The sequence below is a fragment of the Corvus brachyrhynchos genome, unplaced genomic scaffold, assembly GCF_000691975.1.
Source record: "Corvus brachyrhynchos isolate BGI_N302 unplaced genomic scaffold, ASM69197v1 scaffold14, whole genome shotgun sequence".
In the NCBI taxonomy this organism is placed as follows: Eukaryota; Metazoa; Chordata; class Aves; order Passeriformes; family Corvidae; genus Corvus; species Corvus brachyrhynchos.
The window spans coordinates 22,089,888-22,105,196 of record NW_008239110.1 but is presented as its reverse complement, the minus strand read 5'-3'; the positions used below and the strand labels follow the sequence as shown (position 1 = coordinate 22,105,196).

General features: G+C 40.4%; 1 protein-coding gene across 5 annotated transcripts in view; it reads right to left on the bottom strand.

Moving 5' to 3' along the window:
• TIAM2 (T-cell lymphoma invasion and metastasis 2) overlaps nucleotides 1-15,309 on the bottom strand; it is a 138,436-nt gene that overhangs the window by 70,621 nt on the left and 52,506 nt on the right. For all 5 annotated transcript variants that reach the window (XM_017739480.1, XM_017739485.1, XM_017739481.1 and 2 more), the window contains 3 exons: nucleotides 9,483-9,918; nucleotides 5,458-5,630; nucleotides 4,240-4,464 (listed from right to left, as the gene is read on the bottom strand). In XM_017739480.1, coding sequence (XP_017594969.1) covers nucleotides 4,240-4,464; nucleotides 5,458-5,630; nucleotides 9,483-9,918 — 834 coding nt within the window. The remainder of the gene's footprint in view (nucleotides 1-4,239; nucleotides 4,465-5,457; nucleotides 5,631-9,482; nucleotides 9,919-15,309) is intronic.

Here is a 15,309-nt window from a genome sequence, read left to right as displayed (position 1 = left end):
GTAGGGAAGGACCATCCTTACTGAAGAGTAACACCTAGAAAGAAGCTGAACTGACCTCTCAAAAAGCAGAGCTCTACTTTAGCCAGTTCAAAGACCACACAAACTGAAGAGCTGTCCTAGTAGGCTTGGATAATGGGGTTTTTTTAGTTTAAGAAGATATGGAAGAATGAAAAGTTACTATGTATTGAGATTCCAGTTGAATTTGTTTGCAGCAATGCTGGCATGTGCTAGCAAAGTTCCCCAAAAAGACTCTCTTTGAGTGTTGTTGAGAATTTGGATCTCAATGTCAGAAAATACTTCATCAGATGCTTTATAGAAAGTTAAGACGTGAAATTTGGGCTCTGTGGAGCCTGAAAAATAAATTCCCAGCCCTATTTCAATCGTCTTCCCTCAAATGTGAGAGAAAAGATAAAGAGTCAAGTAAATTTTAAAAACAAAGAAATTAAGTTATGCTCTTTGTAAAAAGCTGAAGACCACTACAGCAAAAGGAAGAAAGACGAAAGGGACTATTGGATTTAATGACTATCCAGAATAAACAGATCAGCATCTTACTGATCCCTTCATTTTTTTTATGACAACAGACTTTTAGGTGGAGGACACACAAAAACTTACAAAAAAAGTATCTCCAAGCATGTGCCTGTTCTTCTCATTTATGCTTCACCATTTCAGTGCCTACAAGTAAATACACATGCTCCTAACCCTCTGAAAAGTTAAGAATCATATGCAGAGAAAATATGAATCACATCAGAAACCTCTGAAGAGCTTGGAAAACATGATTATACCAACATATTAAAATTTGAAGACAAAACTCCATAATGCTTTCAAGCAACCATTAATCATACTATTGTTCTAAAGTGAGACATCAGGCTAGACTTATGTACCAAGTACATAAACAATTACACCCAGGGCTGCAGTGCCCTCTCTTGCAAGATAGATTTTCCACCCCATTAAAACCAGTTCTGCAGTCAGAGGCAGCTCCACTTCTGACTTAATGTCTAATATTTTGCTAAAAGAGCTCTGAAAAAATGCTAAAAGTCCCTTTCACTAACAGTTCGACAGGGTTCCATATTCAAAGCAGACACTGGTTTCTCTAACAGGTTAAACATCTAGGAAAACTAGAAATTTTTTAAAGAAAGGCTTTAAAATTCATCTCATCACCAGGAAATTTTCAAACTTGCTACCTTTTAGCCTAATTACCTGCACTTTAGGGGAGAAGTTACATGTTGGGATAATACCATCACACACAGTGTATTTATTTCACACAGTAATAAAAACCTACGTGGCCCTAGGTGGCACGTGCAGACTTGAGATTTCCAGCCACACTGCCAGGGGCTGCTGTATCTATGCTGCTCTTGCAGATGTTTCATTGATCTCTTCTAAACTGACTAGCATTACCCATAGTTACCATTTGCTCTTAAACACTTACAAAGTCTATTATTTTTATTATAGTTATTGGGCCAGTAAACCCCGATAGAGAGAATCCCTCATGTAAGCCACAAGCCTGAAAACCCTTCCCGACCAGTTGGATAGCATCAAGTCCATAAAACAACAATTTCTCTAGAAAATCGGGTTTTTTTGTCTTTTATGTTTGTTTGTTTGCACTTCTGTTTAGCACTGGTTTTACCAATTGATTGCCTTCAAATTCAAAAAATTTACCAGATAGTATCAAATGAGCTTCTCCAGTCCATTTGCTGGACACCAAAAAGAAGCACATGTAATTATATCAAAATACCTATAGCAACTTTAGAAGTGCAGGTTTCCTTACTGCAACTGCCCTTCAGGTGGTGGTAACTGTGAAACAAGGAAAGGTTTTGCTTGCTTGTAAAGCCCTGAGAATTATTAAGTCTTCAGCAGAGAACTATGGATTTTAAGTCTATACAGAAGTGAAAGAAAAGAGCAAGTTGATGTTTGGTGGTTGCTTTTCTGAGGAAGAGGAAGGAAAAGGAGAAGGGCTATAGAAATCAGAGCTTCCATGATAATAGCCCAGTGAAAATAAGTCTTTCTACACAAAAAACCACCACAGTCCTTCTGAAGTCAATCACACTATTTGCGCTGGCTTCCCAAAATAAATCACCAGTGAAAATTTCCAGCACAGGATGCATGACATGCTTATGAAATACAGTATTGGCAATGCTGTGTACTTCAGCATGAAGGAATAATATCTGCCACATGACAGAAACACCATCAAATTTACACAAAACCAAAACCAGAATTTATATTCTCTTGTTACTCAAAATAGGCAAAAGACAACTAAACAACCACAGTTACTAAACAACTACAGCTACATATACGCAAACTATTCCCTCAGGAATAACGTTTTCTCAAAATCATTAACTTACTAAGCATATTAAGAATTCTCAGTTACTACATCAAGATTTTCTTTTTTTCTTTGCAAAAGCCAATCTGAGACAACAAAATAGAAGACTAAGCAACCCGGTTATCTATCGACTTTTCTCTGAAGTGACTTCGCCAGCAGACCTTAGGCAATTGTAAGGAGCGATTTTAAAGAGATCAAAGGGATCAAGAAAGGAAAAAAGTCTTGCTATAAATTTATTCTTTGCTAACTAGTGGATGTTTGCAATGATCCATTTCATTCTTTGTGTCAATGGTCTGCCCCCATTCAATGTTCTGAGACACACATAGACAGAAGATTAACAGGAATAAATCTTCTGCACCCCTAGAGATGGGTTTCAGTTCTACAGAATGAAGCCAGCTTCTCCCAGAGCTGAAAAACAATGAAGGTTCTTCAAGGACAGAACATCTAATTAGCAGATATTAAGATAGATCATTAATACACTTCATCTAACTCCAAATGAAATACTAACAGGAATATCGGATGAGGGAGGGATAAATTAAGTTAATATACATCAGGATTTTTCCTCAGTGCATCACGTTACAAGCACTAGACAGCTATAGAAATCTGTATATTCTCTAGGTCTGAAAGCCTACTGCAATAAAAGAATGCTAAGCATTTTTCCTCCTCCATTCACCTCACTCAGCTCTGGACCATGAAATAAAGTGACCTGGAAATAAATTATGAACATCTGAGCACTTAAAGGGCTTATGAACATCTGCACCACAAACTCCTACACAAACCTGCATGTTATTTGAACTCTGCTCATACAGGTTCAGACTCAAGTGTGCCACAACAGCGTGGCAGTGAAGTCAGTACCAGTCAGTCTGCTATTCATTAAGTCCAAGCCAGTAGAGTAAGAAATTTAAATATTATAAGCATCAAATCCCTGAAACTATGAGTGTTTCGCTAACCAAAAAAAACTAATTATGCTGTATTGGTTCAAAGGAAATAAACTTCATTTGCTACTCAAGGGGCCATAATATGCAGCATGAAGTACTGACAGAGGAATAGTTACTCTGACTGGAAAGGCAGGTAGGGATGGGCTCTCCAATGGTCTCCAAGACCAGTCAATCAGTTCAAATTATCAGAAGTCTTCTGTAACTGGCCTAATAAAAGTAAAGATACAGCAACCTCAGTCCACAGACTTCTTTAGGCTAAACTACTAGATAAGTTTAGTGCACACAAAGCCATGGGTAGTGAGGTCTTTGCCTGAACACTAACCATGTCTAAATAATTAAAGCATCTTTTGCCACTTACTACCTGCAAAACTGGGGGCATGGGCAAGACAACAACACTGCAAAATGTACTTCCATAAGGTATCCCTGGAGTGATTCCTGGTTCACATGCTGGAAGTGAGAGCAGAGTAAGGCTTCATGTTTGTTCACCACCACACAGACAATCAGGTGATCATTAGTCATGGCTAAATTTCAGCTGGAAGCACAGGGTTTTGTCTGCCACTATGCAAATAAAGTTGGAGGAAGGACCAAGTGTTCTTCACATCCTGTCTTAAGGTGCAGAACAGTATTGCCAAGTACCTACTCTTCAATCTCTTCTGCAATACAATAATAAATTATTCACAGGACATACTGTATATTCTGTGGTATGCAATGTAACAGCTAGATATTATTAACATAAAACAGTGAAAATTAATTGCATTTTCACACAAGAGAAAAGAAATAGCTTTGTGCTCATAAAACAGACCAGTCTGATGCTCGGCTTTGAGGAGCCTACCTTCTGCACTGCTCTGGATTGCTGTAGAAACCTGGCAATAATTACAACCACTGTGCCAGCTATGCCCAAGACAACTACTCTCAGGCCTAGAAAGCACAAATAGGGACCAAAGAAAGAAGTAATGATAAATATAAAAAAATTGTTTCCAGTACCTGATTTTCTATGGCCTTTCTGTTTTTTGGATCGCTAACAATTGAGAGCTGCAACTCTGCCATCTTTTTCATTTTGCCATCCATGTCAATCTTCTGGAAGAGACTCTTGGTTTGATTTTTCAGCAGCCTGACAGTGTCCTCTTTCCCAAGTTTCTTCGCAAAGAGCGAAGCACAGGCTGAATGTATGGCAGTAACCCAGTTTTCCAGATCCGTCTGGCTTGTCGCCTGCAAAACCAATCAATGGTGCAACACTATGAGCAGATAAGAGGAAAAAAAATAAATCAACAGCTCTAGGACCTGAAGTGCTTGATGGGTTCACTGTCATCTTAGGCACTTTATCTAGACCAAGTGAAATAAGGTTTTCTTTAGAACTGTGTAAACAAAAGAAGTGTAAGATTTTCCTGCACTCCATCATGACTTGTCTCCAACCTTCAGTTTCTGCTTCTTAGACCTGTGAGGTCTGAAAGCCTCAGGAGCACAAGAGCCACAGAAGCTGTGGGAAAGATGTGACTTGCATCTTTCATCCCTCCAGATAATGAAAGTAAACCCTACCAGATATCAAAGACAAACCTTCACTGCTGTGACAGCAGAGAAGATTTTATACGTGAGATTCTGAAGCAGGTATTTGCTTATTGAAAAAGTACCAAGTTAGTGGAGAGGCAAAATCAAGGTAAAGAGAATGCAATCCGCACAGAGTATCTCTGGAGACACGTACAAGTGTGCCTATGAATCAACATGTTTCTATGCAGGCAGTTCCACATAATACTGTTCTTAACATTTACAGTGGTGCACTTGAGCAGCCCAGGTATTTTGATTATTTTTAGCTCTCCTTCTTGAGCATCTTGCCAGCATATTCAGGGTTGAGCACACTATTCTGTAAGGGTGGAATGCTAATAGACATGAAAAAATTTGATAACAAATTGATTTTTTAGAAGCTTGTCATCAACCAGGTACCCAGAGATTTGTGCAGATTTGTGATCCTTGTTCTTTTTGTTTCTGAACCACAAACGACTGAGCCAAGTGGTGTAATACCTGAAGTCGTATCACATATTTAATATTATAATAGTGTAATGCAACAGTGCAATTGTGCTATTATTTTTAAGTCAAAGGCACAAATATGATGTGTGTGTGCATGTGTATATACAATCTTATACATATATGTGTGGAGTCACATCCTAAAATGGAAACAACCACAAAGTTATGCATGCATCCTGTTACCTGAAATAAGTAGACATCTCCAAAAGAATTGCTGAGACAGAACACATTTTCTTTCTTGGGATCTTCTGGAACAGACTGAACTATACTGTCTTCTGCAAACAGGGCGTATCGAGGCAAACTGCTCTGCTCCATTGAATTCCTTCCATAGGTCTCATAAAACAGTAGAGTACAACCTTTTGCAGTTCAGAGGGACAAAAAACATAAGGAGACAGTAAGTCATGGATTTCTCAACATTATATTAATATTTTTGTGAATTAAGACACCCTTCAGAGACAGGGAACAGCAGTTCTGCTCATCTTCCAAAACAGAAAAAATTGGAAGATCTGCACAGAAAAATAGGCAAAGTTAATGATGAATTTGCCAATGAAAAGTTGAACCAGACATCTAATAGGGACACAACAAACATCTGTGGGCTTAATAAATAAATCAGAACACCTTAATATGGAAGCATCCATGGATCAGGGTAGGCAGGAGTTTGAGTAATCTGGTCTAGTGAAAGATGCCCCTGCCAGTGGCAGGAGTTTGACTAAAGATTCTTTCTGATCCACAATATTCTATCAATAAACTCAGCCTATTAAAATGTTAAAGCGTGTAGAAGAGATTAACTTCTGCTTAGTTAAATCAGCTTTTGTGGTTTTTTTATTAAATTGAACCAACTCTCTCGTAACAGCCACTTAAGAAATCTTTGTATTTGCTGAAAATATTTGCAGAATCTTTTGTTTTCTGCAACATGCTTAGTGACTAAACTTCTCAAATTTAAACCCGATTTCCTTGAATCTAGCTGAAAATTGAAGACTTAGAAAATTCTGAGTAATTTAAAACAGTTTAAAGGGGCTGAGTTTGAGCATGTTCAGTCTTGTAAATAGTGTAAAATCTAAGGTACGAAGCTTGCATCCAGAAAACAAATTTCATCCTTGGTGATGAAAATCCTGAGTGTAACAAGTGGAATTACTTCTGGAGGACAGTGGAGGAGACTTGATCCCAGCAGAGGACACTTGATCCTAGCCCACAACAATATGACTACAGTGCAATGTTGCCTTTGGCAGTGAAGCTGGCTCATCCCCGACAGCTTTTTCTTCCTGCCTCATGCTATAACCCACGGTCCTCTGAGACGCACCAGTTTGCCCGTTCAAGGGGTCATGGACTGAACTGCACTTCTAAAATACCATTACAAAGGGAAACAGATATCAGAGATCTCTGATCTAATCACACCTGTTGACTGAAAAGTTTTTAGAGTAAGGAATCTAATACATAGAAATACCTCTATACTACATAAGTGCACCTTTTCCTATTACTGTCCGAAGTGACTGGCAGAATATTTTGGGTATGAACAAGTCCTACAGATTTGGTCCTATCTTTTCCCTTGGGCAGCCCTCACTTTATCTTCTTTATGCCACTGAAACACTTGGGGATCTCTGCAGTTGGAAAAAAGGACGCAGTTTGTTACACTTTGCATATCAGAAATTGCATTTGAACACAACAGGGCAAACTAAACCAGCAAAACCAAGTCTTCTCTTGTATTCAGCAGCAGCAGCAACATACAACCACTTCCACTTCTGCATTTTAGGAAAGTGCATACTAAGTTCTGTTTTAAACTCCCATATTTCTCCTATTTGCTCTAATTGAAGATAAGTCATATTTTATCCTGAGAGTTTATATGTACATAAATAAAACATTTTGAAGGCCATGCATGCAGCCTTGGGTGTATGGCACCCCAGGTATATATTTGGGTCAAGTCCAGTGATCCCTGGAAGCAGCTAGTTTCATAAGCTCTGTCAGACCCACTGGGACAGATTATTGTCTAAGTATTTTAATTAAAACTTGAACTGAAGGGGGAGGGCAACGGGAAAGCAACTTCCCTTGTTAAAGCAAACTAATTGGACAGGACAGATGGAAAAGAGAGTTCCTCTTGGTACACGGTTACTATTCAGGCTCAGGTCGTGGTGGCCCTGAAAGTGGAGCAGAGGCCTCAGGACATGTATACTTTTAAGTCTGGCAGGTAACCAGATGGTTATAAGCCTTCTGCATATTTATAATTAAACACATCTCAACAGAGTGCAAAGAAACATGCTGTTCTCCATTTACATATGTGGCTATTTTAAGTCATGCTTTAAAATATCTTGGCTATTTAAACTTCAAGAACAAATTAAATACAGATTTATTCAAAAACCTGTATAAAGAGAACCAAAGCAAGTGCCTTGATCTTGATATAGCATATTATGAAAACAGAAGTATGCCTTGATATCCAGACAGGCAAGTTTATTTTGGCATCAGAAGTCTCCACAGGACAATAAAGATAAGAGATCAAGGAAATGAGGAATGTATATTCAAAACAGCTAACAAAGTGGAAGAGACATCTTACCATGAATGCAGCCATATCAACCACTGAAGTACAAAGCACTGTATCTAACACTTATAATGTTAGAAGTTAATAAAGCTTTTTACAAAGGATTTTATTATTCCTTCTTTGTGTCTGTGGAAATTCAGGTAGGAACTTGTTCAAGGTCACCAATAAGCCAATTTTATAGCAAAAAAATTAACATGAAGCACCTGAATTCCTTGCCAGAGCCTTATTATCCCAAAAAGGCACAAACTGTATGTAACATATTTCAGTTTAGAGTTTTGACAGGATTCTTTAGAAACTGAATTTTAAAAGAGGCAGATCAAACTATAGTCATACTCCATAACACAAACACACACAATAAGAGGGTGGAATTCAGGTACAGTTTCTGCCTTTGTATACACTGCTTGTAAGCATGAATCATGCTATCTGATGATTAGGGCAAGTGATTTAAACTGTTAAGCCTGCCTACATTTTGATCCTTTGATAACAAGTCTCTGAATTATTAGGCAGAATTGCCTCATTCTAGCAAGTTTGCTTCTTTTAAATCAGCACTATCAAGGACAACATTACCAGCACTTACTGTTTGCTGTTCATTTTTCTTCAGGTCTACACCCATGCACTATTTTTAAAAGGGCAACCTGTGGGAAAGTTTTTATTTTCTCTCCTCTAGTTCCAGACATGATAGGAAATTATCAAGTTTGACCATTTCCTTAGTCATTAACTTAGTATTATATTTACTGAAAGGCAAATACTTTGGATGCAATTCAAAATTTAAAAAAAGGCCTATGAACTCACCCATTAAATTTCCCTTCCTCCCCACAATAGATGTCATTTTCCTTCTCACACTTTCTGACACCCATACACTTCTTACAGCACCCTCTGAGCCATTAATGGAGCACAACAATCACACCTGCAGCAGACCCTTTGAGCAGATTCCCTTCCCATGGGGCTGTTTCCACAACAGAAGCAGTTGCAGGAGATGGGAAGCTGGGCATGCCAAAAGCCAGAAGGGGTATTGCTGGGAGTGGGGAAGGTGAAAGACCACCCAGGGAAAGGAGGGAGACCTGCAAGTCCTGGGAATGGACTATGCCTTGGGCACCACAGGGCTTCCCCTGCTGCTGCTTCAGCTCCCTCTGCTCTGAATCATACATTTGTCTGTGTAAATGCTCTGGCACAGGGAGTTCACCTCTTCATTATATTGCCGCCTAAAGCGTTAGAAATGAATTAAATGTTTTTACATTAACCTACCTCATCTTTAAGTAAATTTCATAGCAGAGCCTAAGGAACTGTGTGTCTGTAACAAGGAACTGGGCACCAGCGACTTCTCCCAACCCTTAAATTTTGGTTCAATTTGGTCTTTGACCTCCAAACATCCAAAAGCATCTTTTAAGTCCCCAATCTCATGTGAATACACAAACTAGGAAGTCAGACAAAACAACTCCCACTATGGCATGAAACACAAGGCTGCACACACAATCCCAAAGACATTGAGCAGCACCTCAGTTCAGTGGGCTGCTTAGGCCCATGCTCCTCTTTAAGTGGTCAGTAGACCTTGTAAAGTTAGGTGTGATTTTCTGATCCCCTTAAACCCACTAACAGAAGCCAGCATGCGTGAAATGCTGCTGAGACACGATGGAAAGAACTGCTGCTGCCAAGGTGAGGGATCAACGTGGTGGCTTACCTTTGAGTGTGACCCAGTACTGCTTCCACTTCCGTCGTGCGACCAGCTCCAGCTTCTTCTCCTTCTGCAGGGTCACCAAGGGTTTGAAGAACAGCCACCCTGCCTTGCGTACCACTCCTTGCTCTTTCTCATACAACAAATCCAGCTGCTCCAAGGAACTAAGGGACTCACCACTGGAGTCTTCTGTTTCTGATGAGGTCTCTGTATTCTCCAAGTTCATCCTGCTCATCTCCAGCTCTCGCATGAAGTTCTCATAAATGTTCTGCCTCAAGGCATCACTGCTGACTGCGTTGGTGGACTCGCTTCTCTGGGACAGGACATGACTGGAGCCAGGAGACCACAGTAAATTAGAGAGCTGTGATGGTGCCAGGGTGTCCGTATTGAAGTTGTCCATTCTGCTGTCAAAGTATTCACTCCCATCTTTACACTTTGGCTCCTGTGCATAAAAGGAATTTATCTGCAATCAGTCACCAGAGCTACGATCAGAAGACACGCCTGATTTGTCAATTAAATTTGTTTCATGTTTAGCCACTTCCAGTTCCTTCATCTTTCCACCATTACCTCATAGCCTTTGCCTCAGCCACTGACTCCACCACTGCTATCATCCAGTTTTTTTCAGCAGAACCCCATTAAACCCTAACCACTAAGTCTGAGTACTTTGGTAATTCCAGCACCTTCGAGTAATCTCAAATTTCAGTAGAAACTACTGGCTGAAACCTGAGGTACTCCAGGAGACAACTACGTCCTCCATCTGAAACCCAGGCACCATGGCTTACATCTGTCTGAGTACAAGCAGGAACAGCATCATGACGGGTTTTTTATTATTATAGGGTTTTCGATACTTTGGTGCTATCACATTTGTGCAAGGTGGCTAGGTTTAGCTTGAGCACAACAAGGCTGATTTTAACCTCCACTTTCTATTTGTCATACAAACTGTGCTTAACCAACAAAAAAAAGGTCAAAAGTTGAGAATATTTTAAGGTTGTTATTATTGATCAAGTGACTAAAATCTAATCTAAAACAATATGTGATTTTAAAAAAGACACACTTGCTGACTAGCATAAATCCAGTCTCCACACTGCAGAGCTGTGTATTTTCTGAGTTGCTGGGAACACCCTGAGAACTTGATCATCCCATCAAGCACTGACAGGCCTTTCTCCTAATTGCACTGTGCAACTTCATCCCTTGGATTGAGAGGGCTGGCCAATTTTATTTGAAATAATCAGGCCCGATGGTATGACTTCAACCTTGCCTTTGATATGGATGCTAGAGCAGGCACATTTCTTGCCACTGCATGTCAACGTGGGACTTTGTTGGCAGATTGGACCTTTTCTCTCTTAAGTCTTTCCAAGTACTGTCCTAGCTCTCCCAGGCTCCAGGGATGGACAGGGATTTTCCTACAACCCAAGACAGAGCTCCTTGCACCACTACCTTCACTGTTGAGAACCACACCACCCATCCTAAGAAGCCATTTATTGTCTTCTGAACTCAAGCGTTGCCAATGCTATTTAAAGAAAGCATGATTTAAGAACATAAAAACAAAAGACAGGTTGGCTTTTGCAGTAAAAGTGAGAGGGAAGAAAAAAGAAGAGATTGCAGTAAACTATTCAAGAAGTGAAGCTATTACCCTCGGTAATAATAAAGCCATTATACTTTCAAGTTTAGACTGTCTCTCTAAAAGCATTTATTTTCTCACAGACTACTGTACTAAGAACAAAGTAAATAAACATTGGTCTCCTGTGAGCTGTTCTCACCAGCAGCTGAAAACAACTACTTTTTTGTTTCTTTGCTTCTTACTTGATGCTCTTCAAAACTGCAGCGGAAAAGCTGTGCTGCGTTTTGATAGCATCAGGACCTCTGGTGTGCAGCCAAGACTGGGATTGTATACCCTCCCAGGCAATGCCAGGAAAACCACTTTTCCAGCAGCAGGACACTGCTGGCTGTGGCCTCACAAAAGCCAATTTGAACTGAAACCCACATTCCCTTATAGTACATTGAACTTCAAGCCTGGCTTCTCAGATCACTGCCTGGTGATCCAATTCTCCTGGTAAAAGAACACCTTCCTCAAATCTTCTTGCAGAGTGTTAATCAGTGTTGTCCAAGAGTAACTCCCTAAACATCAATAGTTTAGCTGGTTTTTATATGGTAAAGGGAGGAAGATCAGCACATGGAGTGCCAAACCAGGATATAATCCTGCATGTAATGGATTTATGCCACAAGCAACTGTAGAACATGGATCATACAGCTGTGCTGGCGATCTGCATTCCAGGGGGAAACTGAAAGCTTTCTCCACCCTTGTTTTAATTACTATCACTGTACTTGTGTGCCAAAATCCAGCTTTTTAATTGACTATTCTCCAGCAACTGCTAGTGTCCCCTAGAAAACATTGGTATAAAGCTTATTAAGAATATGTATTTCTTTCAGTCCCAAAGCACTAGAAAGAGACACAACACAGGGCAAATACATAGAAGGAGTCTGTTGTGAAGAGCCACCACTGGAACAACAAACATTAATGAAAAGGGTGGGATGCAACCTGTCAATGACCAGCCACTACCCAAATCCTGTGTTTTCTCCTCACACACAGAAAGGGTAGGAATGAGGAAGTACCAGAGTAGAGAAAATGGACAAAGAACCCAAAATTAATATATACACTTCACCAGGACAACATCACTTGTACTTTTCTTTCCTTAAAGAACTGAATTGGCAGAGTGAGGCAGTCTGTTGGTCCTTGCAGAGGCTGTCATTGTAGCAGTATCTGCCACCACTGAAAAAGTTTAACCTAAGTTTTACTCCAGGTGGTTTTCCTGCCAAGCAACTTTATGCTGGTTTTTGCTCTGTTGAATCTAGTGATGATAGAGAACTATCACTGTTTCTGCTCAGCTGCATTCAAGAAAATCTCTCAATCTTTGAGATAGTGCAAAAGATAAATTGGCTAAGATACCAATTAGACAAAGTGACACATGCAATAATTAGCAGTAAAGAATAGCACAGGAAACAATGCAGCCTGCTACAGTCATTAGGACCCAAGCTAAAAGGAGAATCTAATACCAATTTTCAAGTCAAGTAAAGAGGTACACTCAATATACTTTTCTTTTAAATTCTCTTTACACCCCACTTCAGGGCTCTGCCATATAAAGTCAGAAAATTTCAGATATGATTCCTGAAGTGAGGCTATTTTACTTAATTGAAGAACCTTCCTTCAGTAGCTCTTTCTGGTGGCTGGATTTTCATTTTACAGAGCATTTGCTAATTTTCTCCATGTTAAAGAGTTACACAGAGTTTACATCACCATCTTTAGCAGTATCTGGCTGTGCAGCAAGTCTGTCTAAATTCTGTCCACAGGCCTCACATACATCACACAAACCTTTCAGCTCACACACAGTGTATTGTGATACAGCATCAACCCAGTGCCATTTCAGCATGAATTAAACTAAATGAAGACGTGTGCTTCAGTAGAGTACCAGTGATGCATTGAGGGAACACTTTAGGACACCCTAATGCAAGGAAAGCTACGTCATGGAAAAGATGACTGCAAGTCTTGATGCACAACCATTATTAGAAAGGCAAGCTCAATTCCAGGATACATCAGATCAATTCAGACATAAGAAAACATCTAAGTAACTGGACAGGGCATAGCCAAGGACTTCTCTTAAATATCCCATATGCGAATCCTTTTGTGGATGATTTAAAACAGGTGCGGAGGAAGGGTGCCGGAATGAAAAGGAAATAGACTTCCAATCTTAACACAGGAGACCAAGGAGCGTCTGCATAGTCCCACAAATGCAGGCCAAGAAAAGATACCACTTCTCCCTTTAAATAAATCATAACAGGTTAAAAAATAGGAAAGAATAACTAATGTAGCAGGCAATACTGACATCAGAACAAACTGGCTGTTTACATTTACTCTGCCAATTAGCAAGCATTGAGTAAGAGGGCCTGGTGTTGGGGAAGATGAAACGGGAAATCCTTATAAATATGATTGCCTGATAAAAGATTTTGGGAATATGAAAACTACAGGCAACATCGAAATGAAAGCCACTTTTGAAATACCAAGTCTTAGTTACTGAACAACTGGAAAACAATGGTATGGCCAACTGAAGGTAATCCCCTCTTGATGGAACAATACCCTCTGCTTGCAGGCAGGTCCAAGGGTCAGAGCAGACCCTACTAGCTCAGCAGAAGGGGTCCAAAGAGTAGTTTTTAGAAGTTAAGATGTAACACTCTATGGCAATATAAGAACTCTTATAGGCTGTATGTAAATGCTATAGGATTTGTATCTTGTATTAGATTGGTTAGTGACAATTAGAATATTCAGTACAGAAGATGATTTATTGTATTGTAACCAGGACTTCAGACACTCTTACTACTTCTTCTTCACTCTCTTTGCTCTTACGCTCTCTCTCTCTTTCTCTCTTACCCGCTTACTCTCCTGCTCTCTTGGGCCTGCTCCGAGCTGAGTCTGGCAGCTCTGAGCAGTGCCCCTATACCCACGCCCTTTGCAATAAACCCCATGTGTCCCAAGATCTGACTTCAGAGATCTCTCGTCTCCGACCGTCCTTAACCTACAGTCTGGCGCCCATCGTGATTGCCGAACCCACACCCAGAACCTACAGCCTGGAAAGAGGCTTCAAGATGGAGAAAAGCCTACCTGTGTTTAAGCTGCAATTTGTTCACAAAGGGGATTAAACTCCACTGCCTTTCTAGTGTCAAGGGTCTGGCCTCAACGTTCCAAGCCTGTGCCTCCTCGGCCTGTGTTCCCATGAAGCAGGGCTTTGGCTGATTTGCTTCCAGTGGGGCAGCTGGGGGGACCCACCACCGGCACTTAGGCCCACTTATAGGGAAATATTCCAGCTTTCACCTACGTTCAGCCCAAGTGACTCACAGTCAGTCATTACTAATGTACGGAGGAAGGCACGCATTGTTCAGAGTAGAGCACAGATGCTGCCTTTGACAAGATGAAGTCACACAAACAGGGACCAACCATCTGACAGATCAGAACCATGCATGACACTTCTGGGTTTTTAAGCTGAAGGACCTGGTAAAGAGTATAAGCATTGCCAAACTACAACACAGCAACCCCCAGAAGAGATGGCAGGTTACTCAAAGTGTGAAAGATTGAAAGGAACCAATCAAGCCACACAAGGAACTGCTAAACTATAAAGCATTCACTACCTCCCTCTTGCCCTTCCTGTTGCTGGATACTTGTCTGATTAAAATCAATGACTAACCACTTCCTATGCTTTTTTCTAAGAAACCACCATTTTTGGAGCTAGGACTGTTTTCCTTCTACCAGAATCTGATTCAAACTTGATGCAATCTCACCAGCCAAATTTCCTTGCTGTGTCTGAAGTCAGTTCACTGCATAGTGAATTCAAAACAGCTATGAATTGTGCACCACAAATGCCATTCTGAAAATGTCATAACTAAGTAATACATAGTAAAGGTCTGGGATGCAGAAATCATATGCAGAGCCTGGCAGTAAAATCCAGAACAGCTACAGATGTTGAAATCAGTGAAGAATCCTGGAACACAGCACTGAGGCTCTTCAGTGATTCCAGGGTTTTTTTGCCCTCTCTTTCACAGCTGAGTAAGAGGTGAAAAAACAGCACCTGATAAAGCACATGAGCACCAACTCGCAAAAGAAGTGATCCAAATAAACAGCTTTCATTTTCATTTCCCAGTTCTGTAGCCCCCAACTAGGATGCACACCAGCAAACATTACGCTGACCTCATTTCTGAGCCTAAGGGTCTGTCAGAGTTTCACATTGCAATGACAGATGGACACGGTTAAGCACAATACCTGTCTGAATTTCCAGCACAGGAGACA